The 26670-nt window shown below is 44.8% G+C and overlaps 1 protein-coding gene across 1 annotated transcript in view; it reads left to right on the forward strand.

The window, feature by feature from the left end:
* LOC109917533 (WD repeat-containing protein 70) overlaps positions 1–26670 on the forward strand; it is a 152292-nt gene that overhangs the window by 117897 nt on the left and 7725 nt on the right. Inside the window, exons 11-13 of the mRNA XM_048594335.1 lie at positions 7821–7905; positions 10683–10821; positions 18467–18567. Coding sequence (XP_048450292.1) covers positions 7821–7905; positions 10683–10821; positions 18467–18567 — 325 coding nt within the window. The remainder of the gene's footprint in view (positions 1–7820; positions 7906–10682; positions 10822–18466; positions 18568–26670) is intronic.

Below are 26670 nucleotides of genomic sequence, written 5' to 3' on the forward strand. Positions count from 1 at the left end.
ATGTTGCCTGGTATGGAGGGAAGGTCTTATGAGGAAAGGCTGAGGGTCTTGAGGCTGTTTTCGTTAGAGAGAAGAAGGTTAAGAGGTGACTTGATAGAGACATACAAGATGATCAGAGGATTAGATAGGGTGGACAGTGGGAGCCTTTTTCCTCGGATGGTGATGGCTAGTACGAGGGGACATAGCTTTAAATTGAGGGGTGATAGATATAGGACAGATGTCAGAGGTAGGTTCTTTACTCAGAGAGTAGTAAGGGCGTGGAATGCCCTGCCTGCAATAATAGTAGACTCGCCCACTTTAAGGGCATTTAAATGGTCATTGGATAAACATATGGATGATAATGGAATAGTTTAGGTTAGGTGGGCTTCAGATTGGTTTCACAGGTCGGCGCAACATCGAGGGCCGAAGGGCCTGTACTGTGCTGTAATGTTCTATGTTCTATGTTCTGTTGAGGGATTCACTTGATCCTAGTTGTCTCTACCTGCCAAATGCCTCCTCCTTTATCTTGACCAGAACCTCAGTTTCTCTAGTCATCCAGCATTCCCTACACCTGCCAGCCTTGCTCTTAACACCAATAGGAACATACTGTCTCTGGAATCTTGTTATTTCATTTTTGAAGGCCTCCCACTTTCCAAACGTTCCTTGACCTGCGAATAACTTATCCTAACAAACTTGTGAAAGTTCTTGCCTAATACGGTCACAATTGGCCTTACTCCAAGTTAGAACTTTAACTTTTAGATCAGGTCTGTCCTTTTCCATAACTATTTGAAAACTAATAGAATTATAATCACTACCCCCAAAGTGCTCCCCAACTGACACCTCAGTCATTTACCCTGCCGTATTTCTGAAGAGAAGGTCAAGTTTTACACTTTCCCTAGTTGGTACATCCACATGCTGAATAAGAAAATTCTCCTGTACACAGTTAACAAATTTCTCTTCATCCAAGCTCTTAACACTGTGGCAGTCCCAGTGTATCTTTGGGAGATTAAAATCCTTTGTCATTACAACCCTATTTTTCTTAAGGATATCTGAGATCTCCTTACAAATTTGCTTCTGAATTTCCTGCTGACTATTTGGGGGAGCCTATAGTACAATCCCAAAAGGCAATCATTCTTTTCTTAATTCTCAGTTCCATCCAAATTAACTTGACTTGATGTACTCCCAAGAGTACCCTCCTTGTGTACAGCGTAATGTTATCCCTAACCAAAAATGCCGTTCCCCCTCCTGTCTTTGCCCCACTTTCTGGCCTTCCTATGGCATCTGTACCCTGGAGCATTAAGATACCAGTCCTGTCTTTGTCTGAACCACGTTTCTATCATAGCTATGATATCCTAGTCCTGTGTTCCCAACTGTGCCCTGAGTTCATCTGCCTTAGCAGTCAGGCCTCTTGCATTGAAATAAATGCATTTTAGTTCATCAGTCTGAGTTCTCTGAGGTTAGTTTTATTACCTTCTTACACTGGCCCTAACTTTCCCAGTTAAATCTAAGTACAGCGATTTGTTTTTAACATATACACTTTTCTAACTTATGGCAATTTGTTGAAAAACCTCATCACAGTTTCTTGACAACCAATAAGCTTACAGTTTTTCTATAATGTCACGCAGGGAACTTAGAAACTAACCATAAAAGCTTATATAAATAGATCAAGACAAAAGATTAGTAAAGGCACATATAGGCTTGTTACAGTCAGAAGTCTTAGAAATTATAATGGGGAATAAAGAGATGCAGAAGAATTGAACCCATACTTTGGTTTAGTCTTCTCAAAAGAGGGCATGAATAATTCTTCAGAAATGTTTGCGATCCAAGGGAGGAATTGAAGGACATCAGTACTAGTAAGAAAATGGTGCTGGGGAAATGGCTGACAAATCCCCAGGGCCTGATAATCTACAAGCCAGAGTATTAAAAGAACTGATATTGGAAATATTGAATGCGTTGTTGGTGATCTTCCAAACTTCTGTAGACTCCCACAGATTGTAGGGTGGAACATGTAATCTATTTAAAAAAGGAGGAAGAGAAAAAACAGGCAATTACAGACCATTTAACTTATCATCAGTAATAGGGCAAATGCTAGATTCTGTTGTAATAGACATGATAACAGAATACTTGGAAAGCATTAATGAGATTGGACGAAGGCATATCTTGTTTAATTAATCTACTGGAGTTTCTGAGGATGGGACTAGTAGAATAGACAAAGGAGAGCCAGAGCATTTGGCGTATTTGGAGTTTCAGAAAGCTTTTGATAAGGTCCCGAATAGGGTGTTAGCAGGTAAAATTAAAGCACATGGGATAGGGGCTATGGCATGAAATTAGAATTGGTAAATAGACAGGAAACAGAGTGTGGGGATAAATGGGTATTTTTCGAAGTGGCAGGCGGTGACAAGTGGTGTGCTTCGAGGATCATTGTTTGGACCCACTTGTTCATAATGTATATAAATTACCTAATGTGGGGACCAAGCGCAACATTTGCAATTTTGCTGCTGACATAAAACTGTGTGGCATTTTGAGTTGTGAGCAGGATTCAAAGAGGCTTCAAGGGGATTTAGATAGGTTGAGTGAGTGGATTAACATGGCAGATGCAATACGCTGCTGTTGAATGTGAAGTTATGCACTTTGATGTGAAAAACAGTAATCAAGAGTTTTTTAAATGAGGTACTGTGAAGAATGGATGTATAAAGGGATCTGGATGTCCTTGTACACCAATAAATGAAAGTAAACAAACATAGAAATTGCTGGAGAAAGTTAGGTCTGTCAGCATCTGTGGAGAGAAATATAGCGTTCATGTTTTGAGTCCAGTCTTCAGAAGCCTGAAAGGGTAGTAGAGGCAGAAGCCTTCAACTTAGGAAAAAGGTATATGAATCTTTAAGTCATACTGGACTCAAAATACTGTTTCTGTCTCTACAGATTTCTGCAGTGTTCTGTGTGTTTGTTTCATATCTCCAGCACCCACAGTATTTTGACTATTTGAAATGGAGAGGCGGGGGTGGAGAAAGCAATTCGGTGGGGTGGGGGGGGCGGGGGGGGGGGGGGGGGGTGAATGGTATATTAGCCTCCATTGCAAGATGATTTGAGGTCAGAACTAGGTAGGGATGTCTTACAACAGTTATACTGGGCCTTGATGAGACCACATGTGGAGTATTGCTTGCAGCTTTGGTCCCTCTATTTGAGAAAGGATATACTTGCCATAGAAGGAGTACAGTGGAGGTTTGCTAGGCTGATACCAGGCATGGTGGGACTGCCCTGTGAGGAGACATTGGTTTGACTGGGCCGGTGTTCATTTAAGTTTAGAAAGATGAGGAGGGATCTGAATGTAACACACAAAATTTTAACAGGGCTGGACAGACTTAGTGCAAGGAGGATGTTTCTTCTGGCTCTGGAGTCCAAAATTCAGGGACACAGTCTGAGGATATGAGCTAGACCATTTAGGACTGAGATGAGGGAATGTTGCTTCGCACAGATGGTGGTGTATCTGTGGAATTTTCTACAAGTCGCTGAATATATTCAAGAAAGACAGAGGTGCGATTTTAGATTTTAAAGATATCAATGGGTATGACAAGAACACAGGAATATTGCGTTGTGATAGACAATCAGCCATGATCATATTGACTGGCAGAACAGGCTTGAAGAGACAAATGGCCTAGTCCTGCTCCTTGTTCCAAAAATAAGGTGTTGTTGGGATGGACAGAAAGACTAGGAAAGTGGCTCAATGATCCCTGTCTGCAGGGTTAGCTGAGATGATCCTTTTGGCTTGTCAGGACTTGTTGTTCCTCTACTTTCCTTCTCCGGATGCTTTCACTTGGTTGCAGGAGGTACAAATGGACTGGTTCACGCCTTAGAATGTCTCTGACTTTGGTTAAAAGCCACAGCTTGCAGCACCTGTGAGGCTGTCTTCAGGCTTGAGATGTTTTTACTTGAGAGAAAAGGACAGCTTCTTCCTTTCCGGAGATCCGAAGGATTCTGCCCAAAACATTCTCAGCTACAGCTTGATCAGCTACCCAGGAGCCAGCCACCTGGTTGTCGTCAGGCAGAATGCCTTTGTCATCAATAATTGGCACCACCCCACAACTCTCTGGGGTAGAGAATTCCAAAGATTCACCAACATCTGAGTAAAAAACAGAATTCTCCTTTACAATCCTTAACTTTGTCAGCCATGGTTGACAGCTTTTTTTTGAACTTTTGCACCTTGATGGAATATATAGTTGCTGTAATTCTTTAAACACCGACCATTGCCAATGTACTCTCCTGACTTATAATGTATTTGCTCAGTCCAGCTCAGCCAAATTATGCCTCTTGTCTTCATAATTTACCTTAGTCAAATTTAACACTTGCTTTAAGTTGAACTCCCTCACTTTCAAAGATACTGTAAAATTCAATCATATAGTGGTCTCTCAACCCGAAAGGTTTTTTTTTCTTTATTCATTCACGGGATGAAGGCATCGCTGGCTAGGCAGCATTTATTGCCCATCCCTAATTGCCCAGAGGGCAGTTCAGAGTCAGCCACATTGCTGTGGGTCTGGAGTCACATGTCGGCCAGACCAGGTAAGGATGGCAGTTTCCTTCCCTAAAGGGCATTAGTGAACCAGGTGTGTTTTTCCGACAATTGACAATGGATTCACGGTCATCATGAGACTCTTAATTCCAGATACTTATTGAATTCAAATTCTACCATTTGCCGTGGCAGGATTCGAACCGGGTTCCCAGAATGTTATCTGGGTCTCTGGATTAACAGGAACAAAAACAGAAGTTGCTGGAAAAGCTCAGCAGGTCTGGCAGCATCTGTGAAAGAAAAAACAGAGTTAATGTTTCGGGTCCGGTGACCCTTCCTTGGAACAGAACTGGATTAACAGTTCAGCGTTAATACCATTAGGCCGTCGCCTCCCCTTTTACAGTAAGATTATTAATTAGCCATTTATCATTACATAATACTAGACTCTAGTTTTGCTTGGACTCCTTGATACCACACTCAGTCAAATGCTGCCTTGATGTTAACAGCCTCAGTTGATAGCGTGTCACAGTTACTCTTTCCTCACTTCTGCAATTCAGCTCTTTTAATCATGGTTGGGCCAAGTCTGTAATAAAGCCAGGAGCCAAGTGGCCCTGATAGAACCAGTTTACAAGATTAAAATCAGAGATAGTAGGAACTGCAGATGCTGGAGAATCCGAGACAACAAGGTGCAGGGCTGGATGAACACAGCAGGCCAAGCAGCATCATAGGAGCAGAGAGGCTGACGTTTCGGGCCTAGACCCTTCATCAGAAAAGGGGGAGGGGAAGGGGGTTTTGAAATAAATAGGGAGAGAGTGGGAGGCGGATAGAAGAGGGATAGAGGAGAGGATAGGTGGAGAGGAAACAAACAGGTCGAAGAGGCGGGGATGGGGCCAGGAAAGGTGAGTGTAGGTAGGGAGTTAGGAAGGGGATAGGTCAGTCCAGGGAGGACGGACAGGTCAAGGGGGCGGGATGAGGTTGGTCGGTAGGAGATGGAGGTGCGGCTTGGGGTGGGAGGAGGGGATAGGTGGGAGGAAGAACAGGTTAGGGAGGCAGGGACGAGTTGGACTGGTTTTGGGATGCGGTGGGGGGAGGGGAGATTTTGAAACTTGTGAAATCCACATTGATACCATTGGGCTGCAGGGTTCCCAAGCGGAATATGAGTTGCTGTTCCTGCAACCTTCGGGTGGCATCGTTGTGGCACTGCAGGAGGCCCAGGATGGACATGTCGTCTGAGGAATGGGAGGGGGAGTTGAAATGGTTCGCGACTGGGAGGTGCAGTTGTTTGTTGCGAACCGAGCGTAAGTGTTCTGCAAAGCGGTCCCCGAGTCTCCGCTTGGTTTCCCCGATGTAGAGGAAGCCACACCGGGTACAGCGGATGCAGTATACCACATTGGCAGATGTGCAGGTGAACATCTGCTTGATGTGGAAAGTCTTCTTGGGGCCTGGGATGGGGGTGAGGGAGGAGGTATGGGGGCAGGTGTAGCACTTCCTGCGGTTGCAGGGAAAAGTGCCGGGTGTGGTGGAGCTGGAGGGGAGTGTGGAGCGGACAAGGGAGTCACGGAGAGAGTTGTCCCTCCGGAAAGCAGATAAAGGTGGGGAGGGAAAGATGTCTTTGGTGGTGGGGTCGGATTGCAGATGGCGGAAGTGTCGGAGGATGATGCGTTGGATCCGGAGGTTGGTGGGGTGGTACGTGAGGACGAGGGGGATTCTTTTTTGGTTCTTATTGCGTGGACGGGGTGTGAGGGATGAGGTGCGGGAGATGTGGGAGACACGGTTGAGGGCGTTCTCGACCACCGAGGAGGGGAAGTTACGGTCCTTGAAAAACGAGGACAACTGAGATGTACGGGAGTGGAATGCCTCATCCTGGGAGCAGATGCGGCGGAGGCGAAGGAATTGGGAATAGGGGATAGCATTTTTGCAGGAAGGTGGGTGGGAGGAGGAGTATTCTAGGTAGCTGTGGGAGTCGGTGGGCTTGAAATGAATATCGGTTTCGAGGTGGTTGCCCGATATGGAGACAGAGAGGTCCAGGAAGGGGAGAGAGGTGTTAGAGATGGTCCAGGTAAATTTAAGGTTGGGGTGGAAGGTGTTAGTGAAGTGTATGAACTGTTCGAGCTCCTCGTGGGAGCACGAGGCGGCACCGATACAGTCATCAATGTAACGGAGGAAGAGGTGGGGTTTAGGGCCGGTGTAGGTACGGAAGAGGGATTGTTCCACGTAACCTACAAAGAGGCAGGCGTAGCTTGGGCCCATGCGGGTACCCATGGCTACCCCCTTTGTCTGTAGGAAGTGGGGGGAATTGAAAGAGAAGTTGTTGAGTGTGAGGACGAGTTCGGCTAAGCGGATGAGGGTGTCAGTGGAGGGGGACTGGTCGGGCCTGCGGGACAGGAAGAAGCGGAGGGCCTTAAGGCCATCTGCATGGGGAATGCAGGTGTAGAGGGACTGGACGTCCATGGTAAAGATGAGGTGTTGGGGACCGGGGAATTGGAAGTTCTGGAGGAGGTGGAGGGCGTGGGTGGTGTCACGGACATAGGTAGGGAGTTCCTGGACCAAGGGGGAGAAAATGGAGTCGAGATAGTTGGAGATCAGTTCGGTGGGGCAGGAGCAGGCGGAGACAATGGGTCGACCAGGGCATTCAGGTTTGTGGATTTTGGGAAGGAGATAGAAGCGGGCAGTGCGAGGTTGGGGAACGATGAGGTTGGAGGCCGTGGGTGGGAGGTCACCTGAGGTGATGAGGTTGTGGATGGTTTGCGCGATGATGGTTTGGTGCTCAGGGGTGGGGTCATGATCAAGGGGGCGGTAGGAGGAGGTGTCGGAGAGTTGGCGTCCGGCCTCGGCGATGTAGAGGTCAGTGCGCCATACTACAACTGCACCTCCCTTGTCCGCGGGTTTTATGGTGAGGTTGGGATTGGAGCGGAGGGCTGCACGTTCTGAGGGGGAGAGGTTGGAGTGGGTGAGAGGGGTGGAGAGGTTGAGGCGATTGATGTCTCGACGGCAGTTGGAAATGAAGAGGTCGAGGGAGGGTAGGAGGCCTTGGGGTGGTGTCCAGGAGGAGGGGGTGTGTTGGAAGCGGGAGAAGGGGTCAGTAGAGGGAGGGTTAGGTTCACGGTTAAAGAAGTAAGCGTGGAGGCGGAGGCGGCGGAAAAACTGCTCTATGTCCAAGCGTGAGCGGTATTCGTTGATCTGTGGGTGGAGGGGGACAAAGGTGAGCCCTTTACTGAGGACTGACCGTTCGTCCTCAGTAAGGGGTAGGTCTGGGGGGATGGTGAAGACTCGGCAGGGCTGGGTGCCTATCGCACCTTGTTACAAGATTAAAATGTTGCTTACATTTTTTTTCTAGGAGATGACACCATTAAAACCTGGGATATGAGGAATTTCCGGAATCCCTTGAATGTGGCATCTGGTCTGCCCAACATCTTTCCAATGTGAGTTTCTGTAGCACTATATGAAAAAATCTGACATTAATCGATACTGTTCCTTTCTTGATCACCAGAAGTCTAAAAATGCAGGACAGCCAATTGAGTGCTTTTCAAGTGTTCGTCACTGTTGTAAAGAATGAAGTAATGTAAAACTAACATTGAAAGTGTAAAAGCTAGTCACTAGGGTAAACCCCATTATTAATACTTGTCGCCACTCCAGTCAAGACGCCTGCTATCAAGATTTGTCATACGTCTACAACCACTCTGAAATATGTCATATTCCTGCCCTCTAGGTCAGCCCCTCTTTCTATTGCACCCCACTTGTCCTCTAGGAAGGATTTCTGAAACTTCAAGCTCTGAGCAAATGGCCAAAATACTGACTGTTCTTTTCTGGATCTCGTCTTTTGCATTTCTTTTCGATCATGCAATTTCTGGTACAACTCCGCTGGTTTATGGTCTGTGCATGGACTTCTTATCAAATGCCTTAGCATCCATTTTTCAAAGGCCATTCAGTCAGCAGATCTATACTTATTGTCCACGTTATTGTCAACTATAGCAAGATTCGACAGGAGCTGGGGAATGTGGATTGGGAGCAGCTGTTTGAGGGTAAATCCACATTTGATATGTGGGAGGCGTTTAAAGAGAGGTTGATTAGAGTGAAGGACAGACATGTCCCTGTGAAAATGAGGGATAGAAAGGGCAAGATTAGGGAACCATGGATGACAGTTGAAATTGTGAGACTAGCAAAGAGGAAAAAGGAAGCATACATAAGGTCTTGGCGACTGAAAACAGACAAAGCTTTGGAAGAATATCGGGAAAGTAGGACCAATAAAAGGGGTTATGAAATATCTATTGCAAACAGGTTAAGAGAAATCCCAAAGCCTTTTATTCATACATAAGGAGCAAGAGGGTAACTAGAGAAAGGGTTGGCCCACTCAAGGACAAAGGAGGGAAGTTATGCGAGGAGTCAGAGAAGATGAGTGAGATTCTTAATGATTACTTTGCATCGGTATTCACTGAGGACAGGGACATGACGGATGTTGAGGTTAGGGATAGATGTTTGATTACTCTAGGTCAAGTCGGCATAAGGAGGGGGGAAGTGTTGGGTATTCTAAAAGGTATTAGGGTGGACAAGTCCCCAGGTCCGGATGGGATCTATCCCAGGTTACTGAGGGAAGCGAGAGAGGAAATAGCTGGGGCCTTAACAGATATCTTTGCAGCATCCTTGAGCACGGGTGAGGTCCCGGAGGCCTGGAGAATTGATAATGTTGTCCCCTTGTTTAAGAAGGGTAGCAAGGATAATCCAGGTAATTCTAGACCGGTGAGCCTGACGTCAGTGGTGGGGAAGACACTGAGAGATAGGATCTATTTACATTTGGAAGAAAATGGGCTTATTAGTGATAGGCGGCGTGGTTTCGTGCAGGGAAGGTCATGTCTTACCATCTTGATAGAATTCTTTGAGGAAGTGACAAAGTTGACAGATGAGGGAAGGGCTGTGGATGTCATATACATGGACTTCAGTAAGGCGTTTGATAAGGTTCCCCATGGTAGGCTGATGGAGAAAGTGAATTCGCATGGGGTCCAGGGTGTACTAGCGAGATGGATAGAGAACTGGCTGGGCAACAGGAGACAGAGAGTTGTAGTGGAAGGGAGTTTCTCAAAATGGAGAACTGTGACCAGTGGTGTTCCACGGGGATCCGTGTTGGGACCACTGTTGTTTGTGATATACATAAATGATCTGGAGGGGAGGTATAGATGGTCTGATTAGCAAGTTTGCAGTTGACAGTAAGATTGGTGGAGTAGCAGATAGTGAAGGGGACTGTCGGAGAATGCAGCAAAATATAGATAGATTGGAGAGTTGGGCGGAGAAATGGCTGGAGGCAGTCCAGAATAGGTTCACTAGCCTGATTCCAAAGTATGGAGGGATTTTTTTTCTTATGAGCAGAGATTGAGTAGGTTGGACCCATAGCCTTTAGAATTTGGAAGACTGTGACATACAACATTCTTTGAGGCCCTGACAGGGTAGATCTGGAAATATTGTTTCTCCTTGTGGAAAAGTCAAGGACCAGAGTGTATAATCACAGAAAAACGGGGCCGCCCATTTAGGACAGACGAGAATAAATTTTTGCCCTTTAAAATGCGTGAATCTGTGGAATTGTTTAAAGGGTGTTTAGAATGGTTCATTGGGTATGTTTAAGGCTGATACCGGGAGATTTTTGATCAGTAAGGGAATCAAGGGTTATGACGCAAAGGTAAGAAAGTGGATTTGAACATTAACCTGTATCAGAAATAGTAGAGTAGACTCAATGAGTTGAACGGCCTACTTCTGCCCCTGAGTCTTAAGATCTCCAAATCTCTACAGCTTCACAAGCCTCTGAGATATTTGTACTCTTCTAATTCTGAAGAAGAGTCATATTAGACTCAAAACATTAACTCTGTTTTCTGTCCACAGATAGTGCCAGACCTGCTAAGTTTCTCCAGCACATTGTTTTCATTTCACATTCCGGCATCCGCAGTAATTAATTCCTGTACCATTGCCTTTAGCTCTGGAGAGCCCTCCACGCAAGTTCTGTAAACCTCTCGTCCTTCATTAAGGTTCCCCTTAAAAGACTAAGCTGTTAGTAATCTGCTGTCATCCCACCTTAGTTGAAACGTTGTCAAATTTGCTTCACAATACTTTGTGAAATGCTTTGTGTTTCAAGGCTCAATATAAATGCTTTATGTTTGCCTTGTGAACTTGGTGATGAATGAGCCTTCCTCAATGTTTATGTTCTCTCCCTCAGGACAGATTGCTGCTTCAGCCCTGATGATAAGCTGCTGGTAACTGGAACATCAGTGAAGAGAGGACAGGAGAATGGGAAACTGGTGTTCTTTCACAGAGAAACATTTCAAAAATTGTATGAGATTGAGGTCACTGATGCAGTGAGTCAATTCATTTAATAATTTATATTTCATATGTCTCAAAGGGAGCCCAGAGGACTCCGTAACAGCTAAGTTTATCATGTCATTCCCTGCATTCATCCCTGCACTGCCACACTCCCCAATCTGATAGGCAAATGTCACAAATCTATTCAAGAAAGGAGGGTTACATGAAGCTAGAAGCTAGAAGCTGTTGAAGGAACATTTGTGATTGGGAAACTGCTACAATCCATTGATAAAAGAAGTATCCGCAGGATAATTGCGCTGATTATAGGGAGTTCATGATCACAGTTACCTAATATAGGCAGTTGATGATTTATTGCAATTTTCTGATAGTTTATTGAGAAGCAGCAGTTGTGATGTGGTACATTGGTTAATTAGGCAAAGAAAAGAACTTTCTTATCCATGATAATGAGAATGCTTTACCAATCCTGGAACCATTCTGTACAATGGAGGATAAAATCAATGCAGACCCCTGTCCCAGTGGTCTTACATCCTGTTGTAATCTTTGGTGATCTTGGTACCAGCTATCTTTGTTCTTCCCTCAGGCTCATGTAGGTCAGTCTTCCCCCAAGAAGCCAGTGTGGCTCATCTCCCTTTATGATCTTGCCCCTCCCTCCTATCCATTCCCTATTGACATATCTTATTTTGGGAGCTGGCTGTCAATGCTATGACATTCACCAGGGATGGCTACTAAGGAGTCAGATTACCATTGCCCCTTGCCTACCTCCATATGAAGATTGTTTTCATTCGTTCTAAGACCAAAACCTCCTTATTTTCATTACATCGATAATAGTGCATGAGTCAAAACCTTGATGATTGTTATAACTTCTCTGATTTCAAATAGAGGTTTGTTTATGTTAGTAGGTTAGTCACAAATATGACAGTTAAATCAGGTCTCATGTTACATAGGGAATATCAAATATGGAATGCTCATTTAACACAGGTGTAAGGAAACCCTATTTCTCAATAATTGGAAAATCATGACAGTCGTATGAACAGTGAGTCAAACTGGTTTTACGTAATGAATAAGAGGGGTCCGTCAAGCCTGCCCTGCCATTCGTTAAGAGTGTGTCTGATCTTGCATTCATCTCAATATTTCTGTGTGCTTTCATGTCCCTTGATTCCCAAAGAGACCAGAAAAGCTGTCCATCCCAGCCTGTAATATGTCTGACTATGGGGACTCCATAACCCTTTGAGGCAGAGAATTACAAACATTCACAACCTTTCAAATGAAGAAACCTCTCCTCATCTCAGCCCTGGATGATCCATCCATTATCCTGAGGCTGTTCCTCTGTGTTTTGGATTCTCTGACCGGAGAAACCAATCTCTGTGTCTACTCTGTCAGGCTCCTTCAGATTCTTATATGTGTCATGCATGCGATCGTGTCTCATTTTGCTCAACCTCTTCTCAAACAACAACCCTGTGATCCAAGGATCTGATTTTGTGAACTTCCACTGTACCACCTCCAATGTTAATACTTCCTTTCATAAAGGTAGAGTCCAAGGTGGCACACAGCACTCCATTCATGGTCTTAGCAAAACCCTGTACAATTTTAAAAGGACGTTATTCCTGTTTCTCCAGTTTCCCTGTGATAAAGACCAACATGCCTTTTGCTTTCTTGGTTGCTTGTTGTACCTTCATGGTAGCTTTCTGTAGTCCTCATACAAGTGCAGGCACGTTTCTCTGAACATCAACACTTGGGATTTTCGCACATTTTAAAAGAAGAATCTGCTCTCTATTCCTATGACCGATGTCAATCACTTCACACTTCCCTGTCCATTTGCCATGTTGTTGTCCACTCAACCTTTACATCATTCTTTATATCTCTGTGTAGCCTGTTTGTGTCATCCCCATTTTTATATCTTGCTTTGTATCATCAGGAAACCTAGATACATTACTCTGTATATTCATCTAAGTTTTTAATGTAGATCGTAGATCGCAGAAAACCCAGCACGACTGTTCACAAATTGAAAATGTCTCACGTATGACTACTGTCTAATTTCTGTCCTTTAATCAGTCCTCTGTCAAGGATAACATAAAACGTCTAACTCCACAAGTATTTACATTGACTTTTGGACATTAAGGTTTACTATACATACTGGTTCCCTTTAAGGCCAGCACATTGTTCCTTAGATACAGGGCCCAGAACTGCTCACAACATTCCAAATGCTGTCTGACCAGAGCCTTAGACAACCTCCGCCCTACTTCTCTGTTCTTGTATTCCAGCTCTTTTGAAAAGATTACTGCACACAGTCTTGATCACTACATTTTAGGAGGGATGTGATTGCACAAGAAAGGAGCTGAGGCAATTTACCAGATGCTGCATAGACTGGAGGGTCAGAGGCATGAGAAGGATTGAATAGGCTGGGGTTGTGGTCCTTGGAGCAGCAAAGGTTGAGAGGGGATTTGATAGAGGTGGATATGTCCTCTGACCTCTCAATAATAGATTTAAGGTAAGAGGTAGAAAGTGAAGAGGAGAGTTGAGCAAAAGATTTTTTCACTGAGGGTAGAGGGAATCAAGGACTCACTGCCTTCCTCTTGTATCAGTTTAGCATTATTTAAATATTCACTTGCATTACCATAGCCTCCAGGGCAATGGGTCAAAAGCTAGAAAAGGGGATTCATGTTGCCAAATCTTTGTTGACCAATATGGATGTGATGGGCCTCATTTTGTGCTACAAATGTCTCTGATGGAGAGAATCTGCATACCACAAGTGTCTTTCTTTGTATGAGACCAATCATTTGAGAACTTACCCCCAATTCCCAACTCCAGTTTTGTGAAAGCTCCTTGATGTCATGCCGAATCTTGATGTCAAGGGCTGTCATTCTCACCTCATCTCTGGAATTCAGCTCTCTTATCCATGTTTGAACGAAGCCTGTAATGAATTCAGAGCTGAGTGGCCCTGGTGGAACAGGTTATTGCTGAGCAGGTGCTGCTTGATAGTACTGTTGATGACATCTTCAATCACTTTACTGATGATCGAGAGTAGACTAATGGGGAGGTAATTGGTAATGTTGGATTTGACCTACTTTTTGCATACAGGACATACCTAGATAATGTTCCACATTGCTGGGGAGATGTAACCCCATTTTTTAAAAGAGGAGGGAAAGAAAAAATGGGAAATTATAGGCTGGTTAACCTGACATTGGTGGTGGGAAAAATGCTGGAGTCAATTATTAATGATATAATAACTGAGCATTTGGAAAGTGGTGACAGAATGAATCCAAGTCAACATAGATTCACTAAAGGGAAATCAGGCTCAACAAATCTTATGGAATTCTTTGAGGATGTGACCAGTAGAGTGGACAAGAGTGAATCAGTGGATGTTGTGTATCTGGACTTTAAAAAGGCTTTTGACAAGGTCCCACACAAGAAATTAGTAAAATTAAAGCTCATGGTATCGGAGGTAATGTATTGATGTGGATAGAGAACTGGTTGGCAGACAGGAAGCAGAGAGGTGGAATAAACGGGTCCTTTTCAGAATGGCAGGCTATGACGAGTGGGTGCCGCAGGGTTCGGTGCTGGGACTCCAGCTGTTAAAACGTACTTTAATGATTTGGACGAAAGAATTGAATGCAATATCTCCAAATTTGTAAACAACACTAAGCTGCGTGGTGGTGTGAGTTGTGAGGAGGATGCTAAGAGGTGACTTGGACAGGCTAACTGAGTACAAGCCCAATGGATCCAGTCTTTCAAATACTTGACAAATGCAATATAATGTGGATAAATGTGAGGTTATCCACTTCGATGGCAAACACAGGAAGGCAGATTATTATCTCAATGGTGGCAGTTTAGGAAAAGGTGAAGTGCAATGAGACCTGGGTGTCATGGTAGAACAGTCACTAAAGATCGCTATGCAGATACCCATGAAGGTGGGTCGCATTGTGGACAGTGTGGAGGGCTGTTCTAGGTTACAAAGGGACAATAATAGGATGCAGAGCTGGGCTGAGAAGTGGCAGAAGGAGCTTAACCCTGAAAAGTGTGAGGTGATTCATTTTGGAAAGACAAACTTGAAAGCAGAATACAGGGTTAACGGAAAGATTTTTGGCAGTGTGGAGGAGCAGAGGGATCTTGGGGTTCATGTCCACAGTTCCCTGAAAGCTGCCACCCAGGTGGATAGAGTTGTTAAGAAGGCGTATGGTGTGTTAACTTTCATTAATAGAGGGATTGAGTTCAAGAGCCGTGAAGTTATGCTCCAGCTATACAAAAGCCGAGTTCGGCCACATCTGGAGTATTGTGTCCAGTTCTGGTCGCCTGATTACAGGAAAGATGTGGAGGTGTTGGAAAAGGTGCAGAGGAGATTTACCAGGATGTTGCCTGGAATGGAGGGAAGGTCTTACGAGGAAAGGTTGAGAGAGCTAGGGCTTTTCTCTTTAGAAAAACGAAGGATGGGAGGTGACTTGATAGAGGTGTACAAAATGATCAGAGGTATAGATAGAGTAGACAGCCAGAGACTTTTTCCTAGGGTGGAGGTAGCTATTATGAGGGGGGCATAGTTTTAAAGTGAGTGGAGGTAGATATAGGGGAGACATCAGAAGTAGGTTCTTTACTCAGAGAGTGGTCGGGGCGTGGAATGCATTGCCAGAGAGGGTAGTGGAGTCGGCCTCATTAAGGGCATTTAAGCGGCTATTAGATAGGCATATGGATGATAGTATAAGGTAGGGGTGGAGGTTAGATAGACCTTAGGATTAGGGTAAAAGTTCGGCACCAGATCGTGGGCCGAAGGGCCTGTACTGTGCTGTACTGTTCTATGTTCTATGTTCTAGATACAGCAGGCAATGAGGAAAGCTAATGTCATCCTGCCCTTCATAGCGAGAGAATTTGAATATAGGAGTAGGAATGTCTTGCTGCAGTTATACAGGGCCTTGGTGAGGTCTCTTGAGTATTGGTCTCCTCGTCTGCAGAAGGACATTATTGCTGTTAAGGGAGTCCAGTGGAGGTTCACCAGACTGATTCCCAGGATGGCAAGACTGACGTATGAAGAATGGAAGCACAGAAGATTGGATTGACTGGGCTTGTATTCACCGGAATTTAGAAGAATGAGGGGGATATCTCATAGTAACATATAAAATCCTGATGGGACTGGACAGGCTGGATGCGGAAAGAACGTTCCCGATGTTGGGGAAGTCCGGAACTAGGAGTCACAGTCTAAGAATAAGGAGTAAGCCATTTAGGACTGAGATGAGGAAAGATTTCTTCACTCGGAGAGTTAAGAACTTGTGCAATTCTCTCCCATGGAAAGCTGTTGGGGCCAGTTTGTTAGATGTATTCAAGAGGGAGCTGGACATGGCCCTTGCAGCTGAAGGGATCTGGGGTATGGAGCGAAAGCGGGAGTGGCTTACTGAAATTGCATGATCAGCCATGATCATATTGAATGGTGGTGCTGGCTTGAAGGGCCGAAAGGCCAATTGCTGCACCTATTTTCTATGTTTCTATGCCCGTATTGTAGCTGTACTGAAACAACTTGGCCAGCGGAGCGGCAAGTTCTGGAGCACAGTGCTTCAGTACAATTGCCAGAATGTTGTCAGGGTCCGTAGCCTTTGCAGTATCCACTGCCTCCGGCAGTTTCTTGATGTCACGTGGAGTATACATGGACTTCAGTAAGGCCTTCGACAAGGTCCCATGTGGAAGGCTAGTCCAAAAGGTAAGAGCACATGGGATCCAAGGCAAGTTGGAAAACTGGATCCAAAATTGGCTTGTAAATAGGAGACAAAATGAGGAGGGTTGATTTTGTGATTGGAAGCCTGTGACCAACGGTGGAACAGGGTTCCGATCTTTGCTATTTGTTATGTACAATAATGATTTGGATGTGAATGTAGAAAGTATAATTAGTAAGTTTGCCGATGACACAAAAATTGATGGTTATTGATAATGAGGAAGATGGTCTTAAGCTACAGTCTGATATTGATCAGCTGAAAAATTGGACAGAACAATGGCAGATGGAATTGAATCCTGATAAGTTCAAGATGATGCGTTTTGGGAGGTCTGATAGGGGAAAGATATACACAATGAATGATTGGTCCCTTGAGAGTACTGAGGAACAAAGGGACCTTGGTATACAAGTCCATAGATCCCTGAAGGTGTGAGTACAGGTAGTCAGGATGGTGATGGCATATGGGATGCTTGCCTTCATTAGCCAGGCCATCAAATATAGGAGCAAGGAAGTTGTCTTACAACTTTATAAAACATTGGTAAGGCCATAGATGGAATTCTGTGTGCAGTTCTGGTCACCACACTATTGTAAGGACATGCACTAGAGAGGGGGTGGAGAATGTTCACCAGGATGTCACCTGGGTTGCAAACTCTCATGTAAGAGGAGAGACTGGATAGGCTGAGAGCAGGTAGTGCCTGTGTGTGAGACACAATGCACAAGGGAGAGAAAGCAAGGGAGAGAGGGAGGGTGCATACGGTAGGGTGGATGAGGGAGGGAGCGTGTACAGGGGGAGGGTGAAGGAGTGGGACCAGGAGCGCGCATGGGAGAGAGGGAGCATCCATGGGAGGCGGGAGGCGGAGCACGTACAGGATGGGGATGAGGGAACGAGGGAGCAGGTGGGTGAGCATAAGACAGAGCATGCAAGAGGTGGAGTGGAGCGCTGAAGAGTGAGAAGAAGCACACGCACGTGAGGGAGGTAGGGAAGAAGTGAGAACATGAGAGACAGAGTGAGAGGGATTGTTTGCGTGAGTGATGGATAGGATGCACACGAGAGCGCAAGCGAGGGACCGCACTCGTTAGAGAAAGTAAAAGAGAGACCTGGAGCACAGGCAAGTGAGTGGGAGCACGCATGCCCAAGAGAGATGGAGAGGGAGTGAGACCGCCAGAAAAAGGGCTCATGTGCGCGAGAGAGAGCACTGAGGGGCAGCACACCTGAGGAGAGCGTATGGGAATTGAGCATGGGAACAAGTGTGAGGTGGAGAGGGACAGGGAAAGTGAGAGGCAGTGTGTGTGCATGAGGGAAATGGGGAGGGAGGGAGCAAGAGTGCGTGTGAGCAAGGGATAGAAAGAAGGAGGGCGCGGTAAGCACATGAGAGAAGGAAAATGATAGATAGAGACAGAATGTGCATGTGAGAGAGTGAACAAGGGACTGAGCAGGTGCAACAGAAAGTGAGGGAGTGGTACGAAAGAGAGAAGCAAGTGACGGAGCGTGGGTGAGAGTGCGAGCAAGAGAGTGTGCACAACAGAGAGAGCAAGGGAGCACACGTATGTGTGTGTGAGAGAGAGAGAGACCAAAGGAATGCGTGTTTGTGAGAGAGAGAGAGAGTGAGAGAGAGAGAGACCAGGTGTGACAGGGTGTGGGTGCAGGTACAGATGAGACTGGGTGATTATGGATAAGTATGTGTTAGAGTTGAGAGGGAGAAAAGGATTGAGTATGGTTGACTAAGCATATGAGTGTGAAAATGTGTGTTAAGGTTAGGATCTGGTATCAAATGTGAGAGGTTGAGGGTGTTAGAATGGATTTGGAAAGTTTGAGGTGAGAAAGAGAGAGAGTGTGTGCGCGTGCAAGAGAAAGAGAGAATGTGAATAAGAATGAGTGGTGCTTGCTGTTTTACTCCAAAGCACATCCGATGCTATATGATAGAATGTAGGGTACCTCTCAGGACAGTGGAAGCTGTTACATATGCATTTAATTCCTTTTCATTTTTCAGAGCGTTATTCGATGCTTGTGGCACCCAAAGCTGAACCAGATCATGGTGGGGACAGGAAATGGATTAGCAAAAGTCTACTATCATCCAGTCAAAAGTCAAAGGTAAAGGAACAAAGAGAATAAAAGAACAAAAGAAAAAAAAAAGAGGTACGGTACAGGAACAGGCCTTTTGGCCTTTCAAGACTGTGCTGACCATAATGCCCAGACTAAACTAAAAAACAAACCTTCTGCCCTTATTCAGTCGTTGTCCCTCTATTTCCTCCCTATTCATGTAACCATCCAGATGCCTCATAAATGTCACCAACATGTCTGCTTCCACCACCTCCTCTGACAGTGCATTCCAGGCTCCTACCATTCCTCGCACATCTCTCTTAAACTTTTGCCGTCTCACTTTGAACCTGTGCCACCTTTTAATTGAAACTTCAACCCTGGAAAAAAGCCTCTGACTATCCACCTTATCTGTGCCTATCATAATTTTGTAGACCTCTATTAGGTCTCCTTTCAGCTACTGTCTTTCCAGTGAAAACAATCCTAGTCTTTTTAACCTTTCCTGATAGCCAATGGCCTTGAGACTGGGCAGCATTCTGGTGAGCCTTCTCTGCACTCTCTCCAAAGCTTCCATGTCCTTCTGGTAGTGTGGCGACCAAAACTGCACACAATACTCCAAATGCGGCCTAACAAGGATTTTATAAAGCTGCAACATGTTTTGCCAACTCTTGTACTCCATGCCCCAGCTGATGAAGACAAATGTGCCATGTGCCTTCTTAATCACTGGCCACCTGTGTTGCCGCTTTTAGGGAACTGTGGATCTGCATGCCCAGATCCGAACCTAAGGGTTCTGCCATTTACAGTACAATTCACACCTAAATTTGATCCTCCAAAATGTATCACCTCGCATTTGTCTGAACAGTACAGCACAATACGAAGAACAGTACAGCACAGGAACAGGCCCTTCGCCCCTCCAAGCCTGCACCAACACATTTTGCCCTTCCATGCTAAAACTGCCTTCACTTACCGGATCTGTATCCCTCTATTCCTTTCCTATTTATGTGTTCGTCCAGGTGTTTCTTGAATGCTTCTATTGTGTCTGCTTCCACCACCACCTCTGACAGCATATTCCAGGCACTCACCACTCTTTGTGTGAAAAACTTGCCTCGCACATCACTTTTAAACACCCCTCCCCCTTGCATCTTGAACCTGTGTCCACTAGTAATTGACCCCCCCACGCTGGGAAAAAGCCTCATACTTTCCACTCTATCCATTGCCATTCACAATCTTATAAACTTCTATCACGTCGCCCCTCAAACTGCTGCATTCCAGTCAAAACAAACCCAGTCTATTCGACCTTTCTTCATAGCTAAAATCCCCCATACCAGGCAACACCCTGGTAAACCTTCTCTGTATCCTCTCCAAGCATCCACATCCTTCTGGTAGTGTGTTGACCTGAACTATGTGCAAGTTCCAAGTGTGGCCAGACTAAAGTTCTATAAAGCTGCAGCATAACTTGCCTATCCTTGAACTCAGTGCCTCTTCCAATGAAGGCAAGGATGCCATAAGCATTTTTACTACCTTATCTACCTGCGCTGCTGCCTTCAGTGATCTGTGGACCTGCACACCCAGATCCCTCTGCATATCAATACTCCTAAGGGATCAGCCATTAATGTATAATTTCCACCTGTACTTGACCTTCCAAAATGCATCACCTCACATTTGTCCAGATTCAACTCCATCTGCTATTTTTCTGCCCATGCCTCCAACTGATCTATATCCTGCTGTATCCTCTGACAATCCTCCTCACTATCCGCAACTCCACCAATCTTAATACTGCCTGCAAACTTACTAATTAGACCAGCTATGTTTTCCTCCAAATCATTTATGTAGATCACGAACAGCACAGGTCCCAGCACTGATCTCTGTAGAAGATCACCAGTCACAATCCTCCATTCTGAAAAGCATCCTTCCACCGCTACCCTCTGTCTCCTATGACTAAGCCAGTTCTGTATCCATCTTGCGGGCTCACCCCTGATACCATGTGACTTCACCTTTTGTACCAGTCTGCCATAACGGGACCTTGTCAAAGGCTTTACTGAAGCCTATGTAGGCAACATCAATTGCTTTTCCTTCATCAATCATCTTTGTCACCTCCTCAAAAAATTTGATCGAGTTAGTGATGCACGACCTCCCCCGCACAAAACCATGCTGTCTATCGCTAATAAGTCCATTTGCTCCTAAATGCATATAGATCTTGTCCCTGAGAATCTTTTCCAATAATTTTCCTACCACCAATGTGAGACTCACAGGCCTATAATTTCCAGGATTATCCCTGCTACCCTTCTTAAACAATGGGACAACACTGGCTATTTTCCAGTCCTCTGGGATCTCACCTGTGGCCAAGGAGGATACAAAGATATCTGTCAATGCTCCAGCAATTTGTTCTCTTGCCTCCTTGAATATTCTGGATAGATCCCATCAGGACCCAGGGACTTCTCTACCTTAATACTTTTTAAGACACACAACACCTCTCCCTTTTCAATAGCAACTTGACTTAGAAACTTGACATTCCCTTCCCTGAGATCATCCTCTACCAATTCCTGATACAAAGTTTTCGTTTAGGACCTCACGTGCTTCTTCTGGCTCCACACATTGATTTCCTCCTTTGACCTTGAGTGGGCCAACCCTTTCCCTAGCTACCTTCTTGCTTTTTATAAAGCCTTGGGATTCTCCTTAATCCTGTGTGCTAACGACTTTTCCTGACCCCTTATTACCCTTCTAATTCCTTGTTTAAGCTATTTCCTACTTTCCTTTTATACTTAAAGGGCTCCGTCAGTTCCAGCCTCTTAGACCTTACGCATGCTTCCTTCTTCTTTCTGACCAAGGTCGTAACATCCCTGGTCATCCAAGGTTCACGTAACTTGTCATACCTATCCTTCATTCTCACACGAATGTGCCTGTCCTGAACTCTTATCAACTGCCGTTTGAAATGCACCACATGTACCAGTGTGGATTTACCCTCAAACAGCTGCCTCCAATCAAAATTCTCCAGTTCCTGCCTAACAATGTTGTAGTTCACTCTTCCCCATTTTAACACCTTCACCTGAGGACTGGTGTTACCCCTACCCATGAGTATCTTAAAATTCACAATATTATGGCCACCATTCCCGAAATTCTTCCCCCACTGAAACTTCACTCACCTGGTCAGGCTCATGTCCCAAAACCAGTTCCAGTATAACCCCTTCCCTGGTTGGACTGTTTACAGATTGTGTTAAGAATCTCTCCTGAATGGTCCTTACAAATTCTGCCCTATCTAAGCCGTTGGCACATAGTGAGTCCCAGTCCATATAGGGGAAGTTAAACTCACCCATCACAACAACCCTGCTGTTTTTACATTTTTCCAAAATCTGTCTACGTATTCTCTCCTCTGTCTCCCACTGGCTGTTGGGAGGCCTGTAGTATACTCCCAGCATTGTGATTTCACCTTTCCTATGCCTATATTTAGGGCACAGTGATTGTTGTATCATAATGTTTCGGATGGCAGTGAGAAATGACACTGAATTATCCCCTCTAATATGTATACAAAACCCAAAATCTATGCTAGTACTTCACTGTGTCTGCTTTCTTAGCTTGAGCAAGCAACTGCATCTCTAACTTGCCAACTTCCAATTGGCTTTTAGAAGTTCACTGAAGGCTGTCAGGGATAGCTCTACCACCTGCAGGAAATCTTTTGCAATTTCCAGTGCCATTACTTGTATGCAGTACAGAACCTGGTATTTTCTTTACATTTATCACTTGCTAATACTGCACCCGAATCCTCATTATCGGTTTCACAATAATCATGGCCGTAAGCCTGATACTCTTGTTAAAACACACTTGGGAAAGTATGTTGATTCTCAAGACCACGATTGCTGGGTCACCCACAAAAGTTAATGATTTAATCAAAGGGCACAAAGCCACTAATTTACCTGTCTGAAGGAATCAGGTTAACAGAAAACACTGTCAATACAGTGTGAGGTTGGAGGGACACAGCAAGTCAGGCAGCATTAAAGCAGCAGCAAAGTCGATGTTTCTGATCGGAACCCTGATGAAGGGTCCTAACCCGATGCTGCCTGACTTGCTGTGTTCCTCTAGCTGTGCACTGTATCGACTCTGACTTACAGCATCTGCAGTTCTTGTCATCTCCCAGTAACAGAAGACCCTGACCAAGGTGGGCAAATTATTCTAAAGGGCTCTGAGAGATAGGATTTATGATCATTTGGAAAGGCACAGTTTGATTCGTGATAGTCAGCATGGATTTGTGAGGGGTAGATCATGTCTCACAAACCTCATTGAATTATTTGAAGAGGTGGCCAAACATGTGGATGAAGCTGGAGCAGTGGATGTGGTATACATGGATTTAAGTAAGGCGTTTGATAAGGTTCTCCATGGTAGGCTTATGCAGAAGGTAAGGAGGCATGGGATAGGGGGAAATGTGGCAGATTGGATTCAGAATTGGCTGACCCTTAGAAGACAAAGAGTGGTAGTGGATGGAAAATATTCAACATGGTGCTCAGTTACGAGTGGTGTACCACAAGGATCTGTTCTGGGTACTCTTCTATTTGTGATTTTTGTAAATGATTTGGGTGAAGGAGTGGAAGGGTGGGTTAGTAAGTTCGCGGACGATACGAAGGTGGGTCGTGTTGTGGACAGTGCGGAGGGCTGTTCTAGGTTACAAAGGGACATTGATAGGATGCAGAGCTGGGCTGGGAAGTGGCAGATGGAGTTTAACCCTGTAAAGTGTGAGGTGATTCATTTTGGAAGGACAAACTTGAAAGCAGAATACAGGGTTAACGGAAAGATTCTTGGCAGTGAGGAGGAGCAGAGGGATCTTGGGGTTCATGTCCACAGTTCCCTGAGAGCTGCCACCCAGGTGGATAGAGTTGTTAAGAAGACATATGGTGTGTTGGCTTTCATTAATAGACGGATTGAGTTCAAGAGCTGTGAAGTTATGCTCCAGCTATACAAAAGCCTGGTTTGGCCACATCTGGAGTATTGTGTCCAGTTCTGGTTGCCTCATTATAGGAAAGATGTGGAGGCGTTGGAAAAGGTGCAGAAGAGATTTACCAGGACGTTGCTTGGAATGGAGGGAAGGCCTTACAAGGAAAGGTGGAGAGAGCTAGGGCTTTTCTCTTTAGAATGACGAAGGATGGGAGGTGACTTGATAGAGGTGTACAAAATGATCAGAGGTATAGATAGAGTAGACAGCCAGAGACTTTTTCCTAGGGTGGAGGTAGGTATTACGAGGGGGCATAATATTAAGGTGAGTGGAGGTAGATATAGAGGAGACGTCAAAGGTAGATTCTTTACTCAGAGAGCGGTAGGGGCATGGATTGCATTACCGGAGAGGGTAGTGGATTCAGCCTCATTGGGGCATTTAAGCGGCTATTAGATAAGCATATGGATGATAGTATAAGGTAGGGGTGGAGGTTAGATAGACCTTAGGATTAGGGTAAAAGTTCGGTACAACATCGTGGGCCGAAGGGCCTGTACTGTGCTGTACTGTTCTATGTTCTATGTTCTATTTCGTACACTGCGTTAATTGAGATACAACATCTTCAGTCCTGCATTTACCATCCCTCTTCTCATTGCCATCCCTTTATCTGATGTGCTTGAAGTTACATTCCTAACCCTTTCCAAACACACTGTCCTGTTGTGTGTTCTGGAGACTTTAAGAACCTCTTCTGAGTTCTCTTTACTTCTCATTTTTTCCATGCAGTTGAATCCACATCTGTCCATATGCTCACCTGCTGCTTTGTTTTCCTTCCCGACCCCCCACTTTCTAGTGTAAAGTCCTGTTGACCACCCTAGTTTGTGTTTTCTTCCTTTTTCTATGTAATATGCATTGTTCTTTCATTTAAAGTGTGTTGGCAGCCTCATGAGCATTAGTGACTGACCACCATCGTAACAGAATTGTAAAAATAAAATTTAACAGTATTTCAAAACAAGTTTCACTCTGGGTTCTAACTTGTCTAGTGTTTCAATCAGCTGGGATAAGATGACTCTTAAGTGGAGAACTTTCAAAGCAATTTTTCAAAGTGCTCAGCAAAAGTATATTCCAATGAAAAGGAAGGACTGTAAGAAAAGGGGTAATCTGCCATGGGTGTCTAAAGAAATAAGGGAGGCTATCAAATTGAAAGACAAGGCATACAAAGTGGCCAAAAACAGCATGAAACTAGAAGATTGGGAAAACTTTAAGGGCCAACAGAAAGCCACAAAAAGAGCTATAAAGAAAGGTAAGATAGAACATGAGAAAAAACTAGCACAGAATATAGAGACAGATAGCAAAAGTTTCTATAAATATATAAAACGAAAAAGAGTGGCTAAAGTAAACATTGGCCCTTTCGAGGATGAGAAGGGGAATTTAGTTAAGGGATATGATGAAATGGCCGAGGCATTGAGCAGGTATTTTGTATCGGTCTTCACAGTGGAGGACAATAATAACATGCCAGTAATTGACAAAGAGCCGAAGGTAGGTGAGGACCTGGAAACGATCATTATTATGGAAGAGGTAGTGTTGGGCAAGCTAATGGAGCTAAGGATTGATAAGTCTCCTGGCCCTGATGGAATGCATCCCAGGGTACTAAAAGAGATGGCGGGAGAAATAGCAGGTGCACTGGTGGTAATTTTCCAAAATTCGCTGGACTCTGGGGCAGTCCCAGCAGATTGGAAAACAGCAAATGTGACGCCACTGTTTAAAAAGGGAAGTAGACAAAAGATGGGGAATTATAGACCGGTTAGCTTAACCTCTGTAGTGGGGAAGATGCTTGAGTCTATTATCAAGGAAGAAATAGCAAGGCATCTTGATAGAAATTGTCCCGTTGGGCAGACGCAGCATGGGATCATGAAGGGCAGGTCATGCTTGACAAATCTTTTGGAATTCTATGAAGACATTACGAGCAAGGTGGACAATGGGGACCCAGTGGATGTAATGTACCTAGATTTCCAAAAGGCCTTCGACAAGGTGCCGCACAAGAGGCTACTGCATAAGATAAGGATGCATGGCATTAAGGGTAAAGTATTAGCATCGATAGAGGATTGGTTGACTGACAGGAAGCAAAGAGTGGGGATAAATGAGTGCTATTCTAGCTGGCAGTCAGTGACTAGTGGTGTGCCTCAGGGATCGGTGTTGGGACCGCAATTATTTACAATTTATATAGATGATTTGGAGTTGGGGACCACGTGTAGGGTGTCAAAGTTTGCAGATGACACTAAGATGAGTGGCAGGGCAAAGTGTGCAGAGGACTGTGAAACTTTGCAGAGGAACATAGATACATTGAGTGAGTGGGCAAACGTCTGGCAGATGGAATACAATGTAAATAAGTGTGAAGTCATACATTTTGGTAGGAGTAATAGTGAAAAGGATTATTACTTGAATGGTAAAAAGTTGCAGCATGCTGCTATGCAGAGGGACCTGGGTGACCTTGTGCATGAATCACAGAATGTAGGTCTGCAGGTACAACAAGTAATTAGGAAGGCAAATGGAATTTTGTCCTTCATTGCTAAAGGGATTGAGATTAAAAGCAGAGAGGTTGTGTTGCAGCTGTACAAGGTGCTGGTGAGGCCACACCTGGAGTACTGTGTGCACTTTTGGTCTCCTTACTTGAGAAAGGATGTACTGGCACTGGAGGGGGTGCAAAGGAGGTTCACTAGGTTGATTCTGGAGTTGAGGGGGTTGGCTTATGAGGAAAGACTGAGTAGATTGGGATCATATTCATTGGAATTCAGAAGATTGAGGGGGGATCTTATAGAAACATATAAAATTATGAAGGGAATAGATAAGATAGAAATAGAGAGGATGTTTCCACTGGCAGGTGAAGCTAGGACAAGAGGGCATAGCTCAAGATTAGAGGGAGCAGATTTAGGACTGAATTGAGAAGGAACTTCTTCACCCAGAGAGTTGTTAATCAATGGAATTCTTTGCCCAGTGAAGTAGTTGACGCTACTTCAGTAAACGTTTTTAAAGATAAGGTAGATTTTTTTTGAACAATAAAGGAATTAAGGGATACGGTGAGAACGCGGGTAAGTGGATCTGAGTCCACGAAAAGATCAGCCATCATCTTATTGAATGGCGGAGCAGGCTTGAAGGGCCGGACAGCCTACTCCTGCTCCTAGTTGTTATGTTCTTGTGACTCCATGTGGCTGTGCACTCTAGCTCCCAGCTCAAGTACAGAA

This window comes from Rhincodon typus, chromosome 3 (assembly GCF_021869965.1).
Source record: "Rhincodon typus isolate 14 chromosome 3, sRhiTyp1.1, whole genome shotgun sequence".
NCBI classification, from domain to species: domain Eukaryota; kingdom Metazoa; phylum Chordata; class Chondrichthyes; order Orectolobiformes; family Rhincodontidae; genus Rhincodon; species Rhincodon typus.